Genomic DNA, 27,361 nt, shown 5'->3' on the forward strand with positions numbered 1-27,361 from the left:
TGATCACCAATGTAAGGAACCTTCTTCCCACTGATCACCAATGTAAGGGACATTCTTCCCACTGATCACCAATGTAAGGAACATTCTTCCCACTGATCACCAATGTAAGGAACATTCTTCCCACTGATCACCAATGTAAGGGACATTCTTCCCACTGATCACCAATGTAAGGAACATTCTTCTCACTGATCACCAATGTAAGGGACATTCTTCTCACCGATCACCAATGTAAGGGACATTCTTCTCACTGATCACCAATGTAAGGGACATTCTTCCCACTGATCACCAATATAAGGAACATTCTTCCCACTGATCACCAATGTAAGGGACATTCTTCTCACTGATCACCAATGTAAGGGACATTCTTCTCACTGATCACCAATGTAAGGAACATTCTTCTCACTGATCACCAATGTAAGGGACATTCTTCTCACTGATCACCAATGTAAGGAACATTCTTCCCACTGATCACCAATGTAAGGAACATTCTTCTCACTGATCACCAATGTAAGGGACATTCTTCTCACTGATCACCAATGTAAGGGACATTCTTCTCACTGATCACCAATGTAAGGGACATTCTTCTCACTGATCACCAATGTAAGGAGCATTCTTCCCACTGATCACCAATGTAAGGGACATTCTTCCCACTGATCACCAATGTAAGGGACATTCTTCTCACTGATCACCAATGTAAGGGACATTCTTCTCACTGATCACCAATGTAAGGGACATTCTTCTCACTGATCACCAATGTAAGGAGCATTCTTCCCACTGATCACCAATGTAAGGAACATTCTTCTCACTGATCACCAATGTAAGGGACATTCTTCCCACTGATCACCAATGTAAGGAACATTCTTCCCACTGATCACCAATGTAAGGAACATTCTTCTCACTGATCACCAATGTAAGGAACATTCTTCTCACTGATCACCAATGTAAGGAACATTCTTCTCACTGATCACCAATGTAAGGGACATTCTTCCCACTGATCACCAATGTAAGGAACATTCTTCTCACTGATCACCAATGTAAGGAACATTCTTCTCACTGATCACCAATGTAAGGAGCATTCTTCCCACTGATCACCAATGTAAGGGACATTCTTCTCACTGATCACCAATGTAAGGGACATTCTTCCCACTGATCACCAATGTAAGGGACATTCTTCTCACTGATCACCAATGTAAGGAACATTCTTCCCACTGATCACCAATGTAAGGAACATTCTTCTCACTGATCACCAATGTAAGGGACATTCTTCCCACTGATCACCAATGTAAGGAACATTCTTCTCACTGATCACCAATGTAAGGGACATTCTTCCCACTGATCAGCAATGTAAGGAACATTCTTCCCACTGATCACCAATGTAAGGAGCATTCTTCTCACTGATCACCAATGTAAGGGACATTCTTCTCACTGATCACCAATGTAAGGGACATTCTTCTCACTGATCACCAATGTAAGGGACATTCTTCTCACTGATCACCAATGTAAGGGACATTCTTCCCACTGATCACCAATGTAAGGGACATTCTTCTCACTGATCACCAATGTAAGGGACATTCTTCCCACTGATCACCAATGTAAGGGACATTCTTCCCACTGATCACCAATGTAAGGGACATTCTTCTCACTGATCACCAATGTAAGGGACATTCTTCCCACTGATCACCAATGTAAGGGACATTCTTCCCACTGATCACCAATGTAAGGGACATTCTTCTCACTGATCACCAATGTAAGGGACATTCTTCCCACTGATCACCAATGTAAGGAACATTCTTCTCACTGATCACCAATGTAAGGAACATTCTTCTCACTGATCAGCAATGTAAGGAACATTCTTCTCACTGATCACCAATGTAAGGAACATTCTTCTCACTGATCACCAATGTAAGGGACATTCTTCCCACTGATCACCAATGTAAGGGACATTCTTCTCACTGATCACCAATGTAAGGAACATTCTTCTCACTGATCACCAATGTAAGGGACATTCTTCTCACTGATCACCAATGTAAGGAACATTCTTCCCACTGATCACCAATGTAAGGAACATTCTTCCCACTGATCACCAATGTAAGGGACATTCTTCCCACTGATCACCAATGTAAGGAACATTCTTCCCACTGATCACCAATGTAAGGAACATTCTTCCCACTGATCACCAATGTAAGGGACATTCTTCCCACTGATCACCAATGTAAGGAACATTCTTCTCACTGATCACCAATGTAAGGGACATTCTTCTCACCGATCACCAATGTAAGGGACATTCTTCTCACTGATCACCAATGTAAGGGACATTCTTCTCACTGATCACCAATGTAAGGGACATTCTTCTCACTGATCACCAATGTAAGGGACATTCTTCCCACTGATCACCAATATAAGGAACATTCTTCCCACTGATCACCAATGTAAGGGACATTCTTCTCACTGATCACCAATGTAAGGGACATTCTTCTCACTGATCACCAATGTAAGGAACATTCTTCCCACTGATCACCAATGTAAGGAACATTCTTCTCACTGATCACCAATGTAAGGAACATTCTTCTCACTGATCACCAATGTAAGGAACATTCTTCTCACTGATCACCAATGTAAGGGACATTCTTCCCACTGATCACCAATGTAAGGAACATTCTTCTCACTGATCACCAATGTAAGGAACATTCTTCTCACTGATCACCAATGTAAGGAGCATTCTTCCCACTGATCACCAATGTAAGGGACATTCTTCTCACTGATCACCAATGTAAGGGACATTCTTCCCACTGATCACCAATGTAAGGGACATTCTTCTCACTGATCACCAATGTAAGGAACATTCTTCTCACTGATCACCAATGTAAGGAGCATTCTTCCCACTGATCACCAATGTAAGGAACATTCTTCTCACTGATCACCAATGTAAGGGACATTCTTCCCACTGATCACCAATGTAAGGAACATTCTTCTCACTGATCACCAATGTAAGGGGCATTCTTCCCACTGATCACCAATGTAAGGGACATTCTTCTCACTGATCACCAATGTAAGGGACATTCTTCTCACTGATCACCAATGTAAGGAACATTCTTCCCACTGATCACCAATGTAAGGGACATTCTTCCCACTGATCACCAATGTAAGGGACATTCTTCTCACCGATCACCAATGTAAGGGACATTCTTCTCACTGATCACCAATGTAAGGAACATTCTTCTCACTGATCACCAATGTAAGGAACATTCTTCTCACTGATCACCAATGTAAGGAACATTCTTCTCACTGATCACCAATGTAAGGGACATTCTTCTCACTGATCACCAATGTAAGGAACATTCTTCTCACTGATCACCAATGTAAGGAGCATTCTTCCCACTGATCACCAATGTAAGGAACATTCTTCTCACTGATCACCAATGTAAGGGACATTCTTCCCACTGATCACCAATGTAAGGAACATTCTTCCCACTGATCACCAATGTAAGGAACATTCTTCTCACTGATCACCAATGTAAGGGACATTCTTCCCACTGATCACCAATGTAAGGGACATTCTTCTCACTGATCACCAATGTAAGGAACATTCTTCTCACTGATCACCAATGTAAGGGACATTCTTCCCACTGATCACCAATGTAAGGGACATTCTTCTCACTGATCACCAATGTAAGGAACATTCTTCCCACTGATCACCAATGTAAGGAACATTCTTCTCACTGATCACCAATGTAAGGGACATTCTTCCCACTGATCACCAATGTAAGGAACATTCTTCTCACTGATCACCAATGTAAGGAACATTCTTCCCACTGATCACCAATGTAAGGGACATTTTTCTCACTGATCACCAATTTAAGGAACATTCTTCCTGTATTTGATGGGCTCTGGTGAGGTTGCATTTGATGGGGGCTGGTGAGGCTGTATTTGATGGGCGCTGGTGAGGCTGCATTTTTTATGGGTGCTGGTGAGGCTGCATTTGATGGGCGCTGGAGAGGCTGCATTTGATGGGCGCTGCTGAGGTTGCATTTGATGGGCGCTGGAAAGGGTGCATTTGATGGGCGCTGGAGAGGCTGCATTTGATGGGCGCTGGTGAGGCTGCATTTGATGGGTGCTGGAGAGGCTGTATTTGATGGGCGCTGGTGAAGCTGCATTGATGGGCGCTGGTGAAGCTGAATTTGATGGGTGCCTCGTTAAAAATGTGGGGTATACATGGGCAGGGCAAAGGGTGTGGAGTCTGGGGTGGGGCCAAGGGGGGGGGGCAGCAAAATAAGGTTTCGCCTAGGGTGTCAATAATCCTTGCCCCAGCCCTGTTGATATAACATGGCTTGTCTCTGCCACTGGATGTGCCCACACCTGACGGCAATGGAACGGGACACGGCCCACTGTGGAGAGATTTAAAGGGCAGCACAGGGCTGTGATTGGCCACATAGGAAGATCTTCATCCCTGTGATGAAGTGTTTTTGGAAAGTGCACAATGACAGGAAATCGGGTTAAACATGCGGCTTTTCTTGATACTTTGTAATCAACATGAGTTTTAGCCGCAACAATACCTGTGCTTGTCCGCTACCTGCTCTGGCCTTTTTTTCCCAGGACACTTAAACCTTCACAAATCTCCTTTTTTTTTAATTAAGTGCGGCCTTCCTCCTGCTAATTCTTTCCCAATCTTCAGGGGAATAAGAGGCCTCTTGTTCTGGAGGAGGTGGATGCTGAAGAAAAGGCCGTTTCATCGCTCTCTCTCTCTCTCTCTACCTGGAGCCAATCAACCGGATACCTGAGCAGTCACAAAGGCCCACGGTCCCACCTTCTGCAGAGAGATGGGCCCTGTGCTCTATCTCCCCCCCTCATCTCTTTCACTTGCTAATTGCAGGAAGCATTGGGAGGTCTGTCTCCCAGCTGCTGCCTGCATGCAATGAATGGCCTTCCAATTCTTCATCTGTGACCACTGGGGAGGAGGAAAGGGGGGGGGGGGGCAGGTCTCACAGACGGCCCAGGTAAAGGACAATGAGTGACCCTCCTGGGCTAATCGTAGCTGCTGACCTGTGCGAAACGCCGCAGTCTCCTCTCTGTCTCCTTCTGTGAGGACGTACAAGGTAAGAGAATGGGCGCTCGGGAACCTTTGCACTTAGCCGTTTGGGTTTTTATCATTCCCCAGGTTAATAAGATATACACCTCCTATCTATTTAAGGTTGATATGTAAAAAAAATGTCCTAAAATTTGGTGCATTGAATGTCCTAAAGACCCGGGTTCTATTGTTTGTAGTTGGACTGCATGGGCTAAAGCATTGGTCATCAACCCCTGTCCTCAGGGCCCACTAACAGGCCAGGTTTTATGTATTACCTTGGGGGAGATGCAGTCTAGAATACTGCAATCACTGAGCAGCAAATGATATCACCTGTGATGTATTTCAGTTATCCTGCAAACCTGACCTGTCAGGCTGCATTCACACCTGAGCATAGCTTGTTTGGTCTTTTTTTCGCGCGTATTTGCATACAACGTCCTCCGACGTTTTTGTACTTCAGCGTTTTTTATTTTAGCCAATAGGATAAATTATCATCTTTTCATCACTTGTTGCTATGTTGGTAGATTTTATTTATCTTCTGCCTGGGTGAAATGTTCTATTGATTAAAGCGACAAAACGCTGGTTGTCGCGCTAGTCGCTTGAATCAAGCGTTTCCATTACTTTCTATGGGAAATACAAACGCTCAAACCGCCCGATTCGCGCGACAAAAAAGGCTCCGGAACTTGTTCGAGCTTCAGGCGATCGGCGTCAGGCGTTTTGGAGTGGAGATGTGAACCATCTCCATAGAGAATAATGTATTTTTTCCCCTCTAGCGTTTTGGAGCGTCGCGCTTCAGGCGACAAAACGCTCAGGTGTGAATGGGGTCTTAGTGGGCCATGAGGGCAAGCATAGGTGTGCGCAGCTTATTACATTAGGGTGTGCACCCCAAAGCTCAAACACACATGCGTGTATATATATATATATATATATATAGGGCAGTAGGGCAATGGACAGTGTCAGTAGTACAGTTGACGGTGTCAGTGGGCAGAGACTGTTGTCAGTAGTTTATTTTTATTTTATTATTTTATTTTATTATTTTTATTATTATTACTTTTTATTTTATTATTTTATTTTATTATTTTTATTATTACTACTTTTTACAATTTTTTATTTAATTTTTTTTATTTTTTACAATATTTTTTACAATTCTTTTTATTTTATTTTATTATTTTCATTATTATTACTTTTTATTTTATTATTTTTATTATTACTTTTTACAATAATTTTTTTTTTTTTACAATATTTTTTTACAATACATTTTTATTATTTTATTTTACAATCTTATAGGAGCACCATTGTAGGGGGGGGGGGCTTTGGTGACATTTCAGGGGCCTAAACGGGCCCCTGATATTTCATTTTTGAGACAGAGAAAAGGGGCTGAGGACAGAGATTCCTGAGTCGCTTTCTCTGCAGCCAAGCAGCAGGGGGAATCTGTCCAGCACAGAGTGATTAGGGTGTGCCTTGGCACACCTGGCACACCCTGTGCGCACGCCTATGAGGGCAGGGTTGATGACCACTGGGCTAAAGAGAGCATTTTCTGCCCATGGCATTACCAGCCTTATAATGCATGGTGATGAAATTTTCTAACTTATTACAGCAAGTCTGTCAATCTTCTGTGATAGACTGAAAAAAAAGAAAAAGTCTGCAGGTGGCTTATCCTGTAAGTAGTTTTATCCCGGCTGCACCCAATGTATAGACAGGTTCGATAGACACAGATCACTGTTGTGTCACCGTCATGACGAATCATCTATCTATATCAAACTGTTGCTGAAACTAAAATAAAGCATTTTTTATGTCGGATCTTTTGGATTCTGCACATTCGTTTTCATTTGTTAAACGAAATTCGGAGGAAAACAAATGCACATGTCTAGTCTGTACTGTGTGTATGCCACTCTGTCTGATCCTTCCGTTCCTTTTCTCTGTGGAAACATCACATCTTTATTTCCCTGCGTTATTACAGGAAGACGGTGTCACCGTCTAATCGCTGCCGTATGGCCGATCATAATTTACACAAATTTATCTGCAATGGCAGTTTTAATGTTTTATTATTCTGGTTCTCCTCTAGTTATAATTCCCTTTTGTGAACATTTGTTCCCCATATGTACAAGTCAGGATACGGCATAACAGTCGGTGATCCATGGGCTTGGGGTCAAAGCCCCTAACTGCGTAGAGCAATCCTTTCACTTACTGAACTTTTGAGTCTTTAATAAACAATGAAATATGAATACCAAATATACAATCTGTTCACTTGCTGTAAGTCTTTAATAATAGTAAAATATGGATACAAAGTGTACAATCTTACTTAAGGATTTAATAATAAATAAAAATATGGATACAAAGTATACACCATCTCACTTACTTCACTTTTGAGACTATATGGCCAGATTCAAGTAGAGCGCCGCATCTTTATGGCGGCGTAGCATATCGTATTCACGCTATGCCGCCTTAAGTCAGAGAGGCAAGTACTGTATTCACAAAGCACTTGCCTCCTAACTTACGGCGGCGTAGCGTAAATGTGGCCGGCGTAAGCGCGCCTAATTCAAATGAGGATAGGGGGGCGTGTTTTATGTAAATTACTAGTGACCCGACGTGATTGACGCATGCGCCGTCCGTGTACATATCCCAGTGTGCATTGCTCCAAAGTACGCCGCAAGGACGTATTGGTTTTGACGTGAACGTAAATTACGTCCAGCCCTATTCACGGACGACTTATGCAAACGACGTAAAATTTTCAAATTTCGACGCGGAAACGACGGCCATACTTAACATTGACTACGCCTCCTAGGGGGCAGCTTTATCTTTACGCAGCGTATCTCTTACGGAAACGGCGTATCTTTACTGCGACGGGCGCACGTACGTTCGTGAATCGGCGTATCTAGTCATTTACATATTCTACGCCGAACTCAACGGAAGCGCCACCTAGCGGCCAGCCTAAAAATTACACTTTAAGATACGACGGCGTAGGAGACTTACGCCGCTCGTATCTTAGCCTAATTTAAGCGTATCTGGTTTCCAGAATACGCTTAAATTAACGCCGGCGTAGATTCAGAGTTACGACGGCTACTGATACGCCGGCGTAACTCTCTATGAATCCGGCTATATAATAGTAAAATATGGATACAAAGTATACATCATCTCACTTACTTCACTTTTGAGACTATAATAGTAAAATATGGATACAAAGTATTAGGGTTGTCCCGATACCACTTTTTTAGGACCGAGTACAAGTACCGATACTTTTTTTCAAGTAGTCGCCGATACCGAATACCGATACTTTTTTTAAATGTGTCCCCAAATGCAGCCATGTCCCCCACATATGCAGCCATGTCCCTCTAGCCATGTCCCTCACATATGCAGCCATGTCCCTCTAGCCATGTCCCTCACATATGCAGCCATGTCCCTCTAGCCATGTCCCTCACATATGCAGCAATGTCCCTCTAGCCATGTCCCTCACATATGCAGCAATGTCCCTCTAGCCATGTCCCTCACATATGCAGCAATGTCCCTCTAGCCATGTCCCTCACATATGCAGCCATGTCCCTCTAGCCATGTCCCTCACATATGCAGCCATGTCCCTCACATATGCAGCAATGTCCCTCTAGCCATGTCCCTCACATATGCAGCAATGTCCCTCTAGCCATGTCCCTCGATGCGGCGGCGCGATGCGGCGGCAGCGGCGGGGGGGGAAAGGGGGGGGAAAGTATTCTATTTAGGTATCGGGGGTATTTGCGCGAGTACGAGTACTCCCGCAAATACTCGGTATCGGTCCCGATACCGATACTGGTATCGGTATCTGGACAACCCTACAAAGTATACATCATCTCGCTCAGAGCCGGTTAACACAGGGGCGACACAACTCTTTGCGAGGCGACCTGGGGCGACTGAGAAGGCGACTTCAAGTCGCCTCTTGAACAGGCGACTTTCTAGTGGCCAATCAAGCTCTGTGGGAGGGAGTGGGGAGGGAGGGGTTTGCCCTAAAAACTATTTTCACTTCCTGAAAAGTCGCTGCAGTAAAGACAGTGATCCGACTTCTGAGGCGACTTCCATTGAAATCAATGGATACAAGTCGGAGCGACTTCAGTAGTGTACGTTAAGACGGCTCCATTCACTTCAATTGATTTTCTCAACAGCGCGACGTGGGGCGACTTCAAATCGGATCCCTATGCAGTCACCAGCCCCCGTTTTACTTTTCTTTCTCTGTGGGCGCGATCCCGCGTTGCATTCCCTTCAGGTCTTGTTGGCTCTTCATTGGATAGATTGATAGCAGCGCAGCCATTGGCTCCCGCTGCTGTCAATCAAATCCAATGACGCGGCTGCCGGGGGGGCGTGGCCGAGTCATACAATTGGCGTCTATGGCACTGGAGCGCGCCCCCAAGCTAACCCCCTCGGGAGAGAGATTCCCAGAGGGGGTTAGCTTTCAGAGGAGCCGCGAGAGCCGCCGTGGGACACCAGGAGGATCGGGGCCACGCTGTGCAAAACGAACTGCACAGTGGAGGTAAGTATGACATGTTTGTTTTTTGTTTTTATTAATAGCGGAACCTTTACAGCCACTTTAACAAGAAGGGTGCTAGGAATAATTCCCCCCCCCCCCCCCCCCCGGGTACACTATATGAATGCAGTTTCGCAATGGGCACATAAATGTAACAAAGTTATTGTTTTTTAGAGATTTTGTCACAGAGAGTCCCGCGTCCTTCCTATAGAGCCAAAACACTTCCGGCGCTAAAAGCCAGAGCGATCAATCACCCAGCCGCTAATGAAATTACAGGAGACTAATGCAATTATTCAGCCTAAATATTTTTTCAGACATCTGTTCTCTCGGCTCTCAATGTTTTCTCCTTCGGATTGGGGGGGGGGGGGGGGGTGAGCGAACGTCCAGCGAGAGGTTTGTACATAATATTTCAAGGTTCTGCAGTGTACGGCGGAGCAGGAAAAGAGCCTTCTGGAAGCCCGGCTGGGCTGCGGGGGCCGACAAATTGAGTTAGCAGCATGGAGATTTGGCGTAAACAAAACAACTTGTACAGACGAGGCTCCCACAGGATCGACAGGTCTTTTTAGTGGGGGGGGGGGGGGCTTCCTGTTTTGTATTGACTGTTCTGAGTGCGCTCAGTGTGTTGTCTCGTGTTGATCGAGATTGTCATTTTTTGGGGGGTTCCACCTTGTTGTTGGTGTAAAAAACATTATATTGGGCCCAGTTCTGGTGGCAAGTTCAAGCGCCCAACCTGCGGAAGTTCAGCGCGTATTGTGTGTGACCCCCACAGCTTTTTTTGCTTTTTATGCCTGTAGTATGTTTGCAGTCTCTGACTGTCTCCTGTACTATGTCTGCAGTCTCTGATCATCTCCTGTAGTATGTCTGCAGTTTCTCTGGCCGTCTCCTTTACTATGTCTGCAGTCTCTGACCATCTCCTGTAATATGTCTGCAGTCTCTGATCGTCTCCTGTACTATGTCTGCAGTCTCTGACCATCTCCTGTACTATGTCTGCAGTCTCTGACCATCTCCTGTACCATATCTGCAGTCTCTGACCATCTCCTGTAGTATGTCTGCAGTCTCTGACCATCTCGTGTACTATGTCTGCAGTCTCTGACCATCTCCTGTACTATGTCTGCAGTCTCTGACCATCTCCTGTAATATGTCTGCAGTCTCTGATCATCTCCTGTAATATGTCTGCAGTCTCTGATCGTCTCCTGTAATATGTCTGCAGTCTCTGATCGTCTCCTGTATTATGTCTGCAGTCTTTGACCATCTCCTGTATCATGTCTGCAGTCTCTGACCATCTCCTGTAGTATGTCTGCAGTCTCTGATCATCTCCTGTAGTATGTCTGCAGTCTCTGATCATCTCCTGTACTATGTCTGCAGTCTTTGACCATCTCCTGTATCATGTCTGCAGTCTCTGACCATCTCCTGTAGTATGTCTGCAGTCTCTGACCATCTCCTGTAGTATGTCTGCAGTCTCTGACCATCTCCTGTACTATGTTTGCAGTCTCTGACCGTCTCCTGTACTATGTCTGCAGTCTCTGACCATCTCCTGCACTATGTCTGCAGTCTCTGACCGTCTCCTGTAGTATGTCTGCAGTCTGTGGCCATCTCCTTTACTATGTCTGCAGTCTCTGACCGTCTCCTTTAGTATGTCTGCAGTCTGCAACTATTGGGCTGTCTGTGGCCCCTAACTGTGATCTCTGTGTATCTGTGACAGAGGTCTGTGACCTGCGCTCAACAGCTGCTGAGACAAAACGAGTTACATGACACAGCAGACACTTGGGGCGTCTGCACTTTGTGAACGGCTGCTCCTCGAGGTGACGCTGAGAAACTGATGGGAGATGTTTGAGATGAACAGAATTCAGGAACCATTCAGTCCAATCCAGAAGCCTCCATAAAAGAATGTGATGAAGTCCTACCATCGCTTTCCAATCAGAGTAGACCCAGTAGGATCGATCCTAGAACTACGGGGCCAGGATAACGTGTCGATAAAGTTGTGACGGACTATGTGCAGGGTGCAGTCTGGCGATGGCTGACGTGAACTGGATGGGATTATAGGGGGGGATTTTTGGATTATAGACGTTTCCTAGAATCTGAGGGGGCGTCCAGGAATGAGGGAGGAAGGAGATCCGGACATCGTTTTACTGTTTGTGAGCAGAACCCTGAGAAGAGGAACAGCAACACGGCCTACAAAGCAGACAGGAGGGACGCCGCGCTCTAATGAGACTTCCTATAAATGAGACGTGGACTTGGTATTAGATATTTTTATTTTATTTTAATTACTATGAATAATGTGCCATTGTAACATTCACAGGCTTTTATTACCAAGCACAGTAATCCCCCAACAATGACTCCATTTGCTTTTCTCTCCCAGATGTATGGCGCCATCTTTGTTCAGTCATCGTCCAGGGTCACCTTCCTGGACAGAGATGCCAACTCAGAGATGGCACAGCCATGTAAATCCTGGTGCCTGTGCAGTTTCTGGCTCACTACACACTACAAAGTTACAACGTTGCAGCCTCTCACCTTGTGACTCTCTACAAAGTTACAATGTTGCAGCCTCTCACCTTGTGATTCTACAAAGTTACAATGTTGCAGCCTCTCACCTTGTGACTCTACAAAGTTACAATGTTGCAGCCTCTCACCTTGTGACTCTACAAAGTTACAATGTTGCAGCCTCTCACCTTGTGACTCTACAAAGTTACAATGTTGCAGCCTCTCACCTTGTGACTCTACAAAGTTACAATGTTGCAGCCTCTCACCTTGTGACTCTCTACAAAGTTACAATGTTGCAGCCTCTCACCTTGTGACTCTCTACAAAGTTACAATGTTGCAGCCTCTCACCGTGTGACTCTACAAAGTTACAACGTTGCAGCCTCTCACCTTGTGACTCTCTACAAAGTTACAATGTTGCAGCCTCTCACCTTGTGACTCTACAAAGTTACAATGTTGCAGCCTCTCACCTTGTGACTCTACAAAGTTACAATGTTGCAGCCTCTCACCTTGTGACTCTCTACAAAGTTACAATGTTGCAGCCTCTCACCTTGTGACTCTACAAAGTTACAATGTTGCAGCCTCTCACCTTGTGACTCTACAAAGTTACAATGTTGCAGCCTCTCACCTTGTGATTCTCTACAAAGTTACAATGTTGCAGCCTCTCACCTTGTGACTCTACAAAGTTACAATGTTGCAGCCTCTCACCTTGTGACTCTACAAAGTTACAATGTTGCAGCCTCTCACCTTGTGACTCTACAAAGTTACAATGTTGCAGCCTCTCACCTTGTGACTCTCTACAAAGTTACAATGTTGCAGCCTCTCACCTTGTGACTCTCTACAAAGTTACAATGCTGCAGCCTCTCACCTTGTGACTCTACAAAGTTACAATGTTGCCGCCTCTCACCTTGTGACTCTCTACAAAGTTACAATGTTGCAGTCTGATCACTGGGGAGAAGAGACTGTCACTGTCTGAAGCTGAAGGATACTTTGTGATGATAAAAGGTGGAGATTTCCAGAATAATGAGACTGTTGCTGTACCTGGAGACATGTCAGGAATTATTCCTGCAGACTTGTGAAGTTCCTGAAGCTCCTCCTCGGGTCTCTGTGTAGGTAGAACTAGTAAAGTACCAGTTATACTTTCTATCTTATTGATTGGTGGCTTTGCCCTTGGTGTCTGACCATGCCTGGGTGCCGTGTCTGGCTTGTGGTATACTCTGTACAGCGAAGCGCACAGTCACGGCATTTGGCTGGGAAGGAGAACCTTGCAGGTCACCCAACCGCCATCCATACATTTCTGGGGAAATGAAATTCCTCGCCCTGAGAAAACGCCAATAACCTGTGATGTGCTTGGCGTTTTTGTTGTTTCTCCAGCGCTGAGCGCTGGCAGCCAATGACGGCTTGCTTTGTTGAGACGACATTGCAACATTTTCACTGGCAGATGGATTGGGCCACAGAGGTCCCGGCGAGGTATTGTGCTGTGTATGTTGGATGACGGGACGGCTCCGTTTTTATAACAGGCGGTGTGTGGACGGTATGGCGCTGTGTATTCAGCATTAGGGTCTTTTTTTATAGGGAGCGCAGCGCAGTGGGCCGTATTTTTTTATCAAGGACTGAATGTATTGGCCAAGAACAACTAACACTGACATTTGGATCTTTGAGTTGTGATTTTTTTAGGGTAAAATTAAAGCAGAACTCCGGGATCAGCAAATCCTCGTCTAAATCCATTCCTCGTGTGTATTCTTCTTGAATTTTCATGATCTTTGTGTATTTTCTCCACATCTGTCCAGTGTGAGACTTTTCTTCCTGTAATAAAGACTGGTCTTGTCTCCGCCCCCTCCTGTGGTATTCTGCAGTGGGTGGAGCTGGTTGTACTGAAGTCGATCGATGGATTGACTTCAGTACAACCAGCCTGCCCCATAGATGGATTGAAATTTGGATCCATCTAGGGCCGGCTTAAAGGGGTTGTAAACCCTCATGTTTTTTCACCTTAAAGTTGAGTTCCACCCAAAAATGGAACTTCCGCTTTTTGGAATCCTCCCCCCCTCCGGTGTCACATTTGGCACCTTTCAGGGGGATGGAGGGAGCAGATACCTGTGTAATACAGGTATTTGATCCCACTTCTGGGCATAGATCACCGCGGTCCTGACCCTCCTGCTCGCCCCCTCCCCCCTCAAGAGGCTTTCTCCACACCAGGGAGAAAGCCTTGCATTACGGTGTGGAGTTACAGACAGAAGAACAGAAAGTGAGGATTTCTCTGAAGAAATAAGGACATTTAACCACCTAAGGACCGCCTCCTGCACATATACGTCGGCAGAATGGCACGGCTGGGCACAAGCACGTACCTGTACGTCCTCTTTAAGTGCCCAGACTGCTTCCTCAGTTTAGGCCGAAGCTCCGTGACCGCGGGACCCGTGGACCCGATCGCCACTGGAGTCCCGCGATCGGTCCCCGGAGCTGAAGAACGAGGAGAGCTGTGTGTAAACACACCTTCCCCGTTCTTCACTGTGGCAATGTCATTGATCGCGTGATCCCTGATATAGGGAAACACGATCAATGACGTCACACGTCCAGCCCCCCTACAGTTAGAAACACATATGAGGTCACACTTAACCCCTTCAGCGCCCCCTAGTGGTTAACTCCCAAACTGCAATTGTCATTTTTATAGTAAACAATGCATTTTTAAATGCACTTTTTGCTGTGAAAATGACAATTGTCCCAAAAATGTGTCAAAAATTGTCCGATGTGTCCGCCATAATGTCGCAGTCACGAAAAAAATCGCTGATCGCCGCCATTAGTAGTAAAAAAAAAATTATTAATAAAAATGCAATAAAACTATCCTCTATTTTGTAAACACTATAAATTTGCGCAAACCAATCGATAAATGCTTATTTTTTACCAAAAATATGTAGAAGAATACGTATCGGCCTAAACTGAGGGGAAAAAAACATTTTTTTATATATTTTTGGGGGATATTTATTATAGCAAAAAGAAAAAAATATTGTTTTTTTTTTTCAAAATTGTCGCTCTATTTTTGTTTATAACGCAAAAACTAAAAACTGCAGAGGTGATCAAATACCACCAAAAGAAATCTCTATTTGTGGGGGAAAGAAAGGACGCCAATTTTGTTTGGGAGCCACGTCGCACGACCGCGCAATTGTCAGTTAAAGCGACGCAGTGCCGAATCGCAAAAACTGGCCGGGTCCTTTACCTGCATTTTGGTCCGGGTCTTAAGTGGTTAAAAGCAAAATCAAAGGATGAGGTAAGTGAAGGAGGACTGCGCTAAGGTAAAGGAAGCTATTTAGGGAATTTTTTTTTACCTTTACAACCCCTTTAACATTTCTCAGCGACTCCTATGGCAGACTTGGGGGCGTTTCCATACGGACGCATGGCGACCCGACCATCTTGTTGTTGCGTTGCCTAATGTAAACACCTTGTAGGATTCCTGAGCTGGTCCAGGCCCACCTCAATATTGGAAACATCTTAATTTGTTTTACTTCTGTAAAGTTTTGAGCGTGACCCAGATTTCAGTCAGTCAAACCTTCCGTTCCCACCATAAATGCGCTTGTGTATTACGGCTGGAAAGGCTATCCCTACAGGGACGGTGGAAGTTCGAACGATCAGCCGCTGCCTGGATGACTTCAGACAGCCCTTCCACCTCTGAGGAAAGCCTCGGAAAACGTCTGAAATAATCCAGGAAGGCAATGTCTCCGACCATTTCCTGATTTAAGCCTTGTCTTTACATTGTTTGGAACAGGCCCAAATTGTGCGTTTCTCAAATTATTCCGAAAACATATTGGAATACGTTCCTTATGTGTGGCCACGGGAGAAACCTGAAGAGCATTAACCCTTCTTAGTGTGGAGGAAGCTGAATTACGCTGATCGTTGCCAGGAGCAGAGCCAAGGGAACTAGAGCCCCCCCTTCATGCTGAAGAGTTGGACCATGTTGTAGGGGTTGGGGAGCCTTTTGGACAATTATGACCATACAACCTAAAATATCGAAAACATTTGTATTTTCTAATGTTGCATGGGATGCCTCAGTTGGTTTAATTCAAGTAGTATTGTTCCAGGTTCAGGTCATCGGTGTATTGGCTGTAACTAAATTAAAAGGACCTTCTTGTTGGTTTCTTCTAACCAAGACCTGGCAGCTGCCATTGCTGGAACCATTGCAATTCCCAAGGTGGAGCCCCCTCCCCAGTGTCACAATGTCATGAACTAGCGCTACTTTCAGAACTTGGTCAACGTCGGTTTCCATTGCTATTGGTCTCAGCTATTATGGACAGCAGCTGATCATCTGTGCTGATGGAGGAATCAAGCGAGTTTCATAATTTGCTCCCTCTATGGCTGGCCTTATTCATGTAGGAGCTTCCCACTGATGACTGGCAATCTCAGGACTGCTAGAGGAATCACAAATTACAGAACTGATGAAACAGAAGCAGGGAGATCCTTGCACTGCAGGTTCTCAGGTACAGCTTTCTCTCCAGCAGGGAGAACAGTGAGGCAGCACGGCAGTGACATCACCAAATCTCACTCCAAATCTCCAAAGAGTACAAGGTTTGAAAGCAAGGAGATCCTTGCACTGCAGGTCATCAGGTACAGCTTCCTCTCCAGCAAAAAGTACAGTGAGCAGCACAGTAGTGACATCACCAAATCTCACTCAAAATCTTTAGAGACTACAAGGTTTGGAATCAAGGAGATCCTTGCACTGCAGGTCCTCAGGTACAGCGTCCTCTCCAGCAGGGAGAACAGTGAGGCAGCACGGCAGTGACATCACCAAATCTCACTCCAAATCTCCAGAGAGTACAAGGTTTGGAAGCAAACCTAATCTCCTGATCAGTCAGAGTTAGATGAGCTCATACTGCAGACATACAGATATGAAGCTACACAATGGGGTTGCCTAGGCACTCTCTCATAACCAGGAAGGACGCTGCTATATCCCAGAGGGACCTCCAGATAAAAAGGTAGATTTTGTAGAGTAGTACACTATCAACATTTTTAGATGTTCCCTGTAACATAATACATCTTCACCGTTTGAGTTCAATTTCACTGTAAAGAAATGTATTTCAAGTTTAAAAGTAATTTTGGATAATATGTAAAACTATCTCAGTGGCTCTTCTCTGCTCCCTTCATTTCACTGTTCCTTGCTCTCCTTTCTCTCTCTCTCTGTCTTTCAACCTTTCTCTCTATTTCTATATCTGTTTCTCTCCTCTTCTCTCTCTCTCCAACCTCTCTTTCCGCTCTCTCCTTAGTTCTCTATTTCTCTCCCCTTCTCTCCCTTTCCCTCCTCCCTCTCTATCATTCTGTGTGTGTCTCTCTATTTCTCTCTCTACCTTTCCCCTATTTCTCTCTTTCCCCTTACCTCTTACTCCATCTCTCTCAATTGTAAACCTCTTCCACCCCAGTCCCCACCGTTCTCCCTCTCTCTTTTTTACGTTCTCTCCCGCCCTTGATTCCCTCTCTTTATCTCTCCTCTTCCTACTTCTCCCTCTCCCTTTCTCCTTGTATGTCTCTCTCCCTCTCTCTCCCTTTATGACTCTCTCCCTCTCTTTTTATGTCTCTCTCTCACTCTCCTTTTATGTCTCTCTCACACTCTCTCTCCTTTCCTCTCTCTCTCTCTCTCCTTTTATGTCTTTCTCTCTCCCCTTTTATTTCTCTCTCTCTCTCTCTCTCTCTCTTTCTCTCTCTCTCCTTTTTATGTCTCTCTCTCTCCCTCTCTATCATTCTGTGTGAGTCTCTCTCTTTCTCTCTCTACCTTTCCCCTATTTCTCTCTTTCCCCTTACCTCTTACTCCATCTCTCTCTATTTTTGACCACTTCCACCCCAGTCCCCACCGTTCTCCCTCTCTCTTTTTTACTTTCTCTCCCGCCCTTGATTCCCTCTCTTTATCTCTCCTCTTCCTATCTCTCAAGCCTTCTCTCACTCTCCTTTTATGTGTCTCTCACGCTCTCTCTCCTTTCCTCTCTCTCTCTCTCTCTCTCTCTCTCTCTCTCTCTCTCCTTTTATTTCTCTCTCTCTCTCCCTCTCTCTCCTCTTTATTTCTCTCTCCCTCTCTCTCCTTTTATCTCTCTCTCTCTCTCTCTCTCTCTCTCTCTCTCCTCCCTTTCTCTCTCTCTCCCTCTCTCCTTTTATGTCTCCCTCTCTCCTTGTATGTCTCTCCCCCCCTCTTTCTCCTTTTATGTCTCTCTCTCGATCTCTCCCCCTTTTCTCTCTCTCCTCCTCTTCTCTCTCTCTATCTCTCTCTCTTTCCTTTATGTCTCTCTCTCCCCTTTTATGTGTCTCTCTCTCTCCCTCTCTCCTCGTATGTCTATCTCCCTTTATGACTCTCTCCCTCTCTTTTTATGTCTCTCTCTCCTTTTATGTCTCTCTCCGGCTCCTTCTCTTTTTATGTCTCACTCTCTCCTCCTTTTCTCTCTCTCTCCTTTTATGTCTCTCTCTCCTTTTATGTCTCTTTCTCCCTCTCTCCTTGTATGCCTCTCTCTCTCCCTTTGTCTCTCTCTCTCTCTCGCTCCCTCTCTCTCCCTTTATGTCTCTCCCTCTCTCTCTCTCTCTCCTTTTGTCTCTCCCTTTATGTCTCTCTCTCTCTCTCTCTCTCTCTCTCTCTCTCTCTCTTCTCCTTTTCTCTCTCTCTCTCTCACTTGTTACTATCTCTTTTCTGCTTTTATTACCCCTCTTTTAATCCCCCCCCCCCCCTCAAACTCTTTTTCTCAAGTTCTTTTCTCCATTTTGACGTTTCCTGGAATTACTATAAGACATAAACCCTCTCTAGTCATTGGGTTACGTGGCTGTGCCCTGTAAATCGCCGTTCCCGCAGCCTGGCGATTTCACGCATGTGTTCTCGTACCATTTATGAGATGTGGTGGTGAAGCAGAACAAGTCCTATAAAAGGCCCATAAACTGCCCCGGTTGATTCCCAGACAGGTTGTATCTGCCCACCCCCCATCCCCAGAGTTGAGGTGTCCTCCACAGAGTCATTGTGGCGTTCTGATGATTGCGGTGGTCTCCGGAGCCCCTGGCTGGGGGTTCCATCTGCTTTTCATCCATTTGCAGCGCCGAGCGCCTTTGAAGTGCCCCCCCCCCAACCACCACTTTTGCCCCCACCTCCAGCTGTCATCCCCTGAATTCCGCTCCCTGACACCGGCTTTTATACCCGTCCTGCCCCCCCCCCCTACCATCGCTGATGCCCTCGGGGGAATCCGAGTGACGACAGGCCTAGCAAATGGCTCAGAATCTGCGATGTGTATGTGCCACCGCAGCCGGCCCAGCGCTGATTCTTGTTGTCTTGTTTCGTTTACACGCTAATTAAGTGCAGATTTTTCATGTTATCTATTAAAATGTCTGGAACCGGCAGAAAGGGGCATTGTGTCTCTCATTTGTATCACATTAGGTCAGCATTACGCGGAATAAACCAAATTCTGCTTACATTGTTTCCTTTTTTTTTTGTTTTTTGTTTTTTTTATGTTGCTCTCTCACTATTTACAGGAAGAAATGTTATTCCGCTGATCTCATCCAGAAATGTTACACTTGTTTTGTATCAATGTTCCAATGATTCTTAGTGATTGATACTTTGTATCTGTAGCATACTGTTCCCTCATACTTGACGGACGCCGACAGAAAATATCAGCGCCGTTCCCTCCAATCAGCTTCCCCGCTGAGATAAGATAAATGGGCCAGATTCATGTACATCCGCGGCGGCGTAACGTATCGTCTTTACGTTACACCGCCGCAAGTTTTCAGCGCAAGTGCCTGATTCACCAAGCACTTGCGTGTAAACTTACGGCGGTGTAACGTAAAGCCGTCCGGCGCAAGCCCGCCTAATTCAAATGGGGCGTGTACCATTTAAATTAGGCGCGTTCCTGCGCCGAATGTACTGCACATGCTCCGTTTCCAAATTTCCCGCCGCGCCTTGCGCGAAATTACGTCGCCCCGACGTAACGTTTTGAACGGCGACGTGCGTTACGTCGTTTCGTATTCCCGGACGTCTTACGCAAAAAAAAAAAAATTTGAAATTCGACGCGGGAACGACGGCCATACTTTAACAAGGGCTGTCTATTGTTACACCACCTAAATAGCAGCCGTAACTTTGCGAAGGGAAAAACCGACTAGCGACGACGTAACGAACGCGCGTACCTTCGTGGATCGCCGTAAAAGCTAATTTGCATACCCGACGCTGGAAAACAACGCGAACTCCACCCAGCGGCGGCCGAAGTATTGCATCCTAAAATCCGAAGGCGTACGAAGGCGTACGCCTGTCGGATCTTAGCCAAATGCCGTTGTATCTTGTTTGTGAATTACAAATAAAGATACGACGCGGAAAATTTGAAAGTACGCCAAAGTATCAGCAGATACTCCGGCGTACTTACTCTGTGAATCTGGCCCAATATCTTTAGTCCAAGTATTCATTGGACCTGATTCACCAACGGAACAAGAAAAACCTATGCGCGCAGAAGTCACTATTTCTTCACTGATTGCCACGTACACACGATCGGAATTTTCTGACAAAGAAAACCGTGTATTTTTACTACCGGTCTTAACCACTTAAGGACCGCCTCCTGCAGATATACATCGGCAGAATAGCACGGCTGGGCACAAGCACGTACAGGTACGTCCTCTTTAAGTGCCCAGCCGCGGGCGCGCGCCCGATCGCCCGATCGCTCCGTGACCGCGGCACCCGATCGCTGCTGGAGTCCCGCGATCGGTCCCCGGAGCTGAAGAACGGGGAGAGCTGTGTGTAAACACACCTTCCCCGTTCTTCACTGTGGCGCTGCCATAGATCGTGTGTTCCCTGTTATAGGGAAACACGAATGATGACGTCACACGTCCAGCCCCGCCCCCCTACAGTTAGAAACACAGATGAGGTCACACTTAATTCCCTTCAGCGCCCCCTAGTGGTTAACTCCCAAACTGCAAATGTTATTTTCACAGTAAACAATGCATTTTTTTGCTGTGAAAATGACAATGGTCCCAAAAATGTGTCAAAATTGTCCGAAGTGTCCGCCATAATGTTGCAGTCACGAAAAAAATCGGTGATCGCCGCCATTAGTAGTAAAAAAATATATATTAATAAAAATGCAATAAAACTATCACCTATTTTGTAAACGCTATACATTTTGCGCAAACCAATCGATAAACGCTTATTGCGATTTTTTTACCAAAAAAAAATTAGAAGAATACGTATCGGCCTAAACTGAGGACATTTTTTTTTTTTATATATATATATTTTTTGGGGGATATTTATTATAGCAAAAAGTTAAAAATATTGAATTTTTTTCAAAATTGTCACTCTATTTTTGTTTATAGCGCAAAAAAAGGGAAAAAAAGGACGTCCATTTTGTTTGGGAGCCACGTCGCACGACCGCGCAATTGTCAGTTAAAGCAACGCAGTGCCGAATCGTAAAAACTAGCCGGGTCCTTAACCTGCCTAAAGGTCCGGGTCTTAAGTGGTTAAATAATTAGCAAATTAGCCTCAATGATTGAACACGCGGTGAAATGGCGTCGCCGCAGGCTCTCTGTCGAAAAAAAAAAACCGACCAACCCAGGCACGGTCAGATTGCGCGATCTCCCGTTCCATCCGGTTGTATTTTTTTCTCCGATCCGCGCGTTTTCTCTATAAAACTTGTCAGCCGATGTAACATTCTCTGTAAATTCTCGATTTATGCCGAGCGCAGCCGGCCTGGGACCGCAGCGTCACGCTCCGTTGAATAATAGAACCGCGTTCTCGCTCGCTTGCCACCCGAACACCCTGACGGTCCCTCTCACATTACCCCCCCTTGACTCATCGCGGAGCAAAAAAAAACAAAACATTTATTTTTTCCTCGCTGGAGACCCCAACGTCGTTTTCTCATTAGACGAGCAGCGCCGAAGCGTTCCGCGTCCCCGAGGAGCCCGCTTTTTTTTTTTTTTTCATTTAAAATCCCGCTTTCTCTTAGGTGGAATTAGTTCAGTGAATGTTATATTTTTTTTCTTTTAATGAAATTTAAATACAGAATGAGATTTAGGTTGGCGCGTTTTAATATTTATGTGGCGCAGGAAATTTTCTTTAGGCGTGTTCGTCGGAATACATTATTTTATCTTTTTTTTTTATTTTTTTCTGTCTTACAGGTGCAAGGAAATGCTAGATCTAGTGATATCACAGAGCCTGTCTGTGACCGGTGGCTGCAGCGAAAACCTGAAATTCGCCCCTTCCGACAGCGACTCCTCATCTCCCGATGACATAACAGGTACCGTCTATCCGCCTGTGTGTGTGAGCGGGTGGGATGCTTCTGAAGCAAAGCTCTGTTGGGCATTTTTTGTGCATGTTGTGATGCTATTCGGCAGAATTTGGGTTCAAATATACATTGTGTGTACGAGGCTTAATTCATCCAAGTGATCAGGACTCTGTGCAGGCCAGTCAAGTTCCTCCGCCCTCAAACTTGCTCATCCGTGACTTTATGGACCTTGCTTTGTTTGATCATGGTGTAGGGGTTGTTGTTTTTTTAGGGAGTTGGGCTTGGCCCCCTTAGTTGCAGCAGTGAAGGGAACTCTTACCCACTTAAGCCCCGGACCATTATGCAGGTAAAGGACCTGGCCAATTTTTGCGATTCGGCACTGCGTCGCTTTAACTGACAATTGCGCGGTCGTCGGGGGCATCTTAATAGCATCATGGGCCTCTGAGAAAAGTAATGCTCTGGCTCCTCTACGCCCTACATCTCTCCCCAGCACTCTGACCCCTCTACACCCCAGATATCCCCCTCAGCACTCTGACCCCTCTACACCCCAGATATCCCCCCAGCGCTCTGACCCCTCTACACCCCAGATATCCCCCCAGCACTCTGACCCCTCTACACCCTAGATATCCCCCCAGCACTCTGACCCCTCTACACCCCAGATATCCCCCCAGAACTGTGACCCCTCTACACCCCAGATATCCCCCCAGCACTCTGACCCCTCTACACCCCAGATATCCCCCCAGAACTGTGACCCCTCTACACCCCAGATATCCCCCCAGAACTCTGACCCCTCTACACCCCAGATATCCCCCCAGCACTCTGACCCCTCTACACCCCAGATATCCCCCCAGCACTCTGACCCCTCTACACCCCAGATATCTCCCTCAGCACTCTGACCCCTCTACATCCCAGATATCCCCCCAGCACTCTGACCCCTCTACACCCCAGATATCCCCCCCAGCACTCTGACCCCTCTACACCCCAGATATCCCCCCAGCACTCTGACCCCTCTACACCCCAGATATCCCCCCAGCACTCTGACCCCTCTACACCCCAGATATCCCCCCAGCACTCTGACCCCTCTACACCCCAGATATCTCCCTCAGCACTCTGACCCCTCTACATCCCAGATATCCCCCCAGCACTCTGACCCCTCTACACCCCAGATATCCCCCCAGTACTCTGACCCCTCTACACCCCAGATATCCCCCCAGCACTATGATCCCTCTACACCCCAGATATCCCCCCAGCATTCTGACCCCTCTACACCCCAGATATCCCCCCCAGCACTCTGACCCCTCTACACCCCAGATATACCCCCAGCACTCTGACCCCTCTACACCCCAGATATCCCCCCAGCATTCTGACCCCTCTACACCCCAGATATCCCCCCCAGCACTCTGACCCCTCTACACCCCAGATATACCCCCAGCACTCTGATCCCTCTACACCCCAGATATCCCCCCAGCATTCTGACCCCTCTACACCCCAGATATCCCCCCCAGCACTCTGACCCCTCTACACCCCAGATATCCCCCCAGCACTGTGACCCCTCTACACCCCCAGATATCTCCCCAGCACTCTGACCCCTCTACACCCCAGATATCCCCCCCGGCACTCTGACCCCTCTACACCCCAGATATCCCCCCAGCACTCTGACCCCTCTACACCCCCAGATATCTCCCCAGCACTCTGACCCCTCTACACCCCAGATATCCCCCCAGCACTCTGACCCCTCTACACCCCAGATATCCCCCAGCACTCTGACCCCTCTACACCCCAGATATCCCCCCAGCACTGTGACCCCTCTACACCCCCAGATATCTCCCCAGCACTCTGACCCCTCTACACCCCAGATATCCCCCCCGGCACTCTGACCCCTCTACACCCCAGATATCCCCCCAGCACTCTGACCCCTCTACACCCCAGATATCCCCCCAGTACTCTGATCCCTCTACATCCCAGATATCCCCCCAGTACTCTGACTCCTCTACACCCCAGATATCCCCCCAGCACGCTGACCCCTCTACACCCCAGATATCTCCCCAGCACTCTGACCCCTCTACACCCCAGATATCCCCCCCGGCACTCTGACCCCTCTACACCCCAGATATCCCCCCAGCACTCTGACCCCTCTACACCCCCAGATATCTCCCCAGCACTCTGATCCCTCTACATCCCAGATATCCCCCCAGTACTCTGACTCCTCTACACCCCAGATATCCCCCCAGCACGCAGACCCCTCTACACCCCAGATATCTCCCCAGCACTCTGACCCCTCTACACCCCAGATATCCCCCCAGCACTGTGACCACTCTACACCCCAGATATCCCCCCAGCACTGTGACCCCTCTACACCCCAGATATCCCCCCAGCACTCTGACCCCTCTACACCCCAGATGTCCCCCCCCAGCACTCTGACCCCTCTACACCCCAGAAATCGCGGTTAAAATGGGTGTCGAAAAACGCGGCAAGCACCGCAAAAAGCACAGCAGAAACACGCAAAAGCAACATGCACAGGTGTGAATCGAGCTTAAGACCCCTTTCACACTGGGGCGTTTTTCGGGCATTTTTCAGGCGCTTTGGCGGTAAAAAAAAAAGCCTGTAAAGCGCCTAAAAGAAGCCTCATCTGCAGTCCCAATGTGAAGCCTGTGTGCTTTTAGGGCCCTTTCACACCGCCAGCGCCCGAAAAACACTGGTAAAGCGCCGCTGAGACCCCTTTCACAGTAGGGCGCTTTGGCATTTAAAAAAAGGGGCGCTTTAGGAGCGGTGTATTCAACGCTCTTAAAGCGCTGCAATGAAGCTGCTTGCAGGACTTTTTTTTACGTCCTCCCAGCGCAGCGCCTCACTGTGGAAGCACTCGGGCTTTCACATTGGGATTGCAGATGCAGCTTCTTTCAGGCGCTTTTTTTTAACGCTAAAGTGCCCGAAAAAACGCCCCAGTGTGAAAGGGGGTCTAAGACTGGGATGCCATTTAAGTTCATGTGCGTGTAAAGGCAGGCGTCCCAATACTTTTGGTAATATAGTGTGTGTGTGTATGAACCGAGCTGCAGGACGTGAACCTAAGCGCAGACATTACCGAGAAGTATTTCCATAACGTTTCGCAGCTCATCAAAACATAATCCGATCTGCGTGTTATTGCTTTATAAAGGCTGAAAAACAATCATGTATCTGCAGCCTGACAGCCCCGGCTATTGGTTTTATATCTTTCTATAGGAACCAGAGCTCCGAGATCCTAAAATAAGATTTAAAACTCAAAACGAAAAAAAAAAAAAGGAAAGATTTATATAAAAAAAAGGAAAGATTTATATATATATAAAAAACAAAAAAAAAGGAAAGATTTTTTATATAAAAAAAAAAGGAAAGATTTATATATATATATAAAAAAAAGGAAAGATTTATATACAGTGAGGAAAATAAGTATTTGAACACCCTGCTATTTTGCAAGTTCTCCCACTTGGAAATCATGGAGGGGTCTGAAATTGTTATCGTAGGTGCATGTCCACTGTGAGAGACATAATCAAAAAAAAAAAACCAGAAATCACAATGTATGATTTTTTTAACTATTTATTTGTATGATACAGCTGCAAATAAGTATTTGAACACCTGAGAAAATCAATGTTAATATTTGGTACAGTAGCCTTTGTTTGCAATTACAGAGGTCAAACGTTTCTTGTAGTGTTTCACCAGGTTTGCACACACTGGAGGAGGGATTTTGGCCCACTCCTCCACACAGATCTTCTCTAGATAAGTCAGGTTTCTGGGCTGTCGCTGAGAAACACAGAGTTTGAGCTCCCTCCAAAGATTCTCTATTGGGTTTAGGTCTGGAGACTGGCTAGGCCACGCCAGAACCTTGATATGCTTCTTACAGAGCCACTCCTTGGTTATCCTGGCTGTGTGCTTCGGGTCATTGTCATGTTGGAAGACCCAGCCTCGACCCATCTTCAAAGCTCTAACTGAGGGAAGGAGGTTGTTGCCCAAAATCTCGCAATACATGGCCCCGGTCATCCTCTCCTTAATACAGTGCAATCACCCTGTCCCATGTGCAGAAAAACACCCCAAAGCATGATGCTACCACCCCCATGCTTCACATTAGGGATGCCGTTCTTGGCATGGTACTCATCGTTATTCTTCCTCCGAACACGGTTAGTGGAATTATGACCAAAAAGTTCTATTTTGGTCTCATCTGACCACATGACTTTCTCCCATGACTCCTCTGGATCATCCAAATGGTCATTTGCAAACTTAAGACGGGCCTTGACATGTGCTGGTTTAAGCAGGGGAATCTTCCGTGCCATGCATGATTTCAAACCATGACGTCTTAGTGTATTACCAACAGTAACCTTGGAAACGGTGGTCCCAGCTCTTTTCAGGTCATTGACCAGCTCCTCCCGTGTAGTCCTGGGCTGATTTCTCACCTTTCTTAGGATCATTGAGACCCCACGAGGTGAGATTTTGCATGGAGCCCCAGTCCGAGGGAGATTGACAGTCATGTTTAGCTTCTTCCATTTTCTAAGGATTGCTCCAACAGTGGACCTTTTTTCACCAAGCTGCTTGGCAATTTCCCCGTAGCCCTTTCCAGCCTTGTGGAGGTGTACAATTTTGTCTCTAGTGTCTTTGGACAGCTCTTTGGTCTTGGCCATGTTAGTAGTTGGATTCTTACTGATTGTATGGGGTGGACAGGTGTCTTTATGCAGCTAATGACCTCAAACAGGTGCATCTAATTTAGGATAATAAATTGAGTGGAGGTGGACATTTTAAAGGCAGACTAACAGGTCTTTGAGGGTCAGAATTCTAGCTGATAGACAGGTGTTCAAATACTTATTTGCAGCTGTATCATACAAATAAATAGTTAAAAAATCATAAATTGTGATTTCTGGAATTTTTTTTTTTGATTATGTCTCTCACAGTGGACATGCACCTACGACGACAATTTCAGACCCCTCCATGATTTCCAAGTGGGAGAACTTGCAAAATAGCAGGGTGTTCAAATACTTATTTTCCTCACTGTATATATATATATGGAAAGATTTATATATATATAAAAAAAAAAGATTTATATATAAAAAAGTAAATCTTCCCTCTTTTTTTATATAAAAACTCTCCTTTTTTTATTTATATATAAAT

General features: G+C 46.1%; 1 protein-coding gene across 3 annotated transcripts in view; it reads left to right on the forward strand.

Moving 5' to 3' along the window:
• EYA2 (EYA transcriptional coactivator and phosphatase 2) overlaps positions 1-27,361 on the forward strand; it is a 183,015-nt gene that overhangs the window by 55,262 nt on the left and 100,392 nt on the right. For 2 of the 3 annotated variants that reach the window (XM_040331413.1, XM_040331415.1), the window contains exon 2: positions 22,128-22,246. In XM_040331413.1, the coding sequence (XP_040187347.1) occupies positions 22,138-22,246 (109 nt within the window). In that variant the 5' untranslated portion in view covers positions 22,128-22,137. Of the gene's footprint in view, positions 1-4,819; positions 5,094-22,127; positions 22,247-27,361 lie in introns of those variants that run through there. The other variant, XM_040331414.1, reaches the window with a different exon arrangement.

Source organism: Rana temporaria, chromosome 12 (genome assembly GCF_905171775.1).
Source record: "Rana temporaria chromosome 12, aRanTem1.1, whole genome shotgun sequence".
Lineage (NCBI taxonomy): Eukaryota > Metazoa > Chordata > Amphibia > Anura > Ranidae > Rana > Rana temporaria.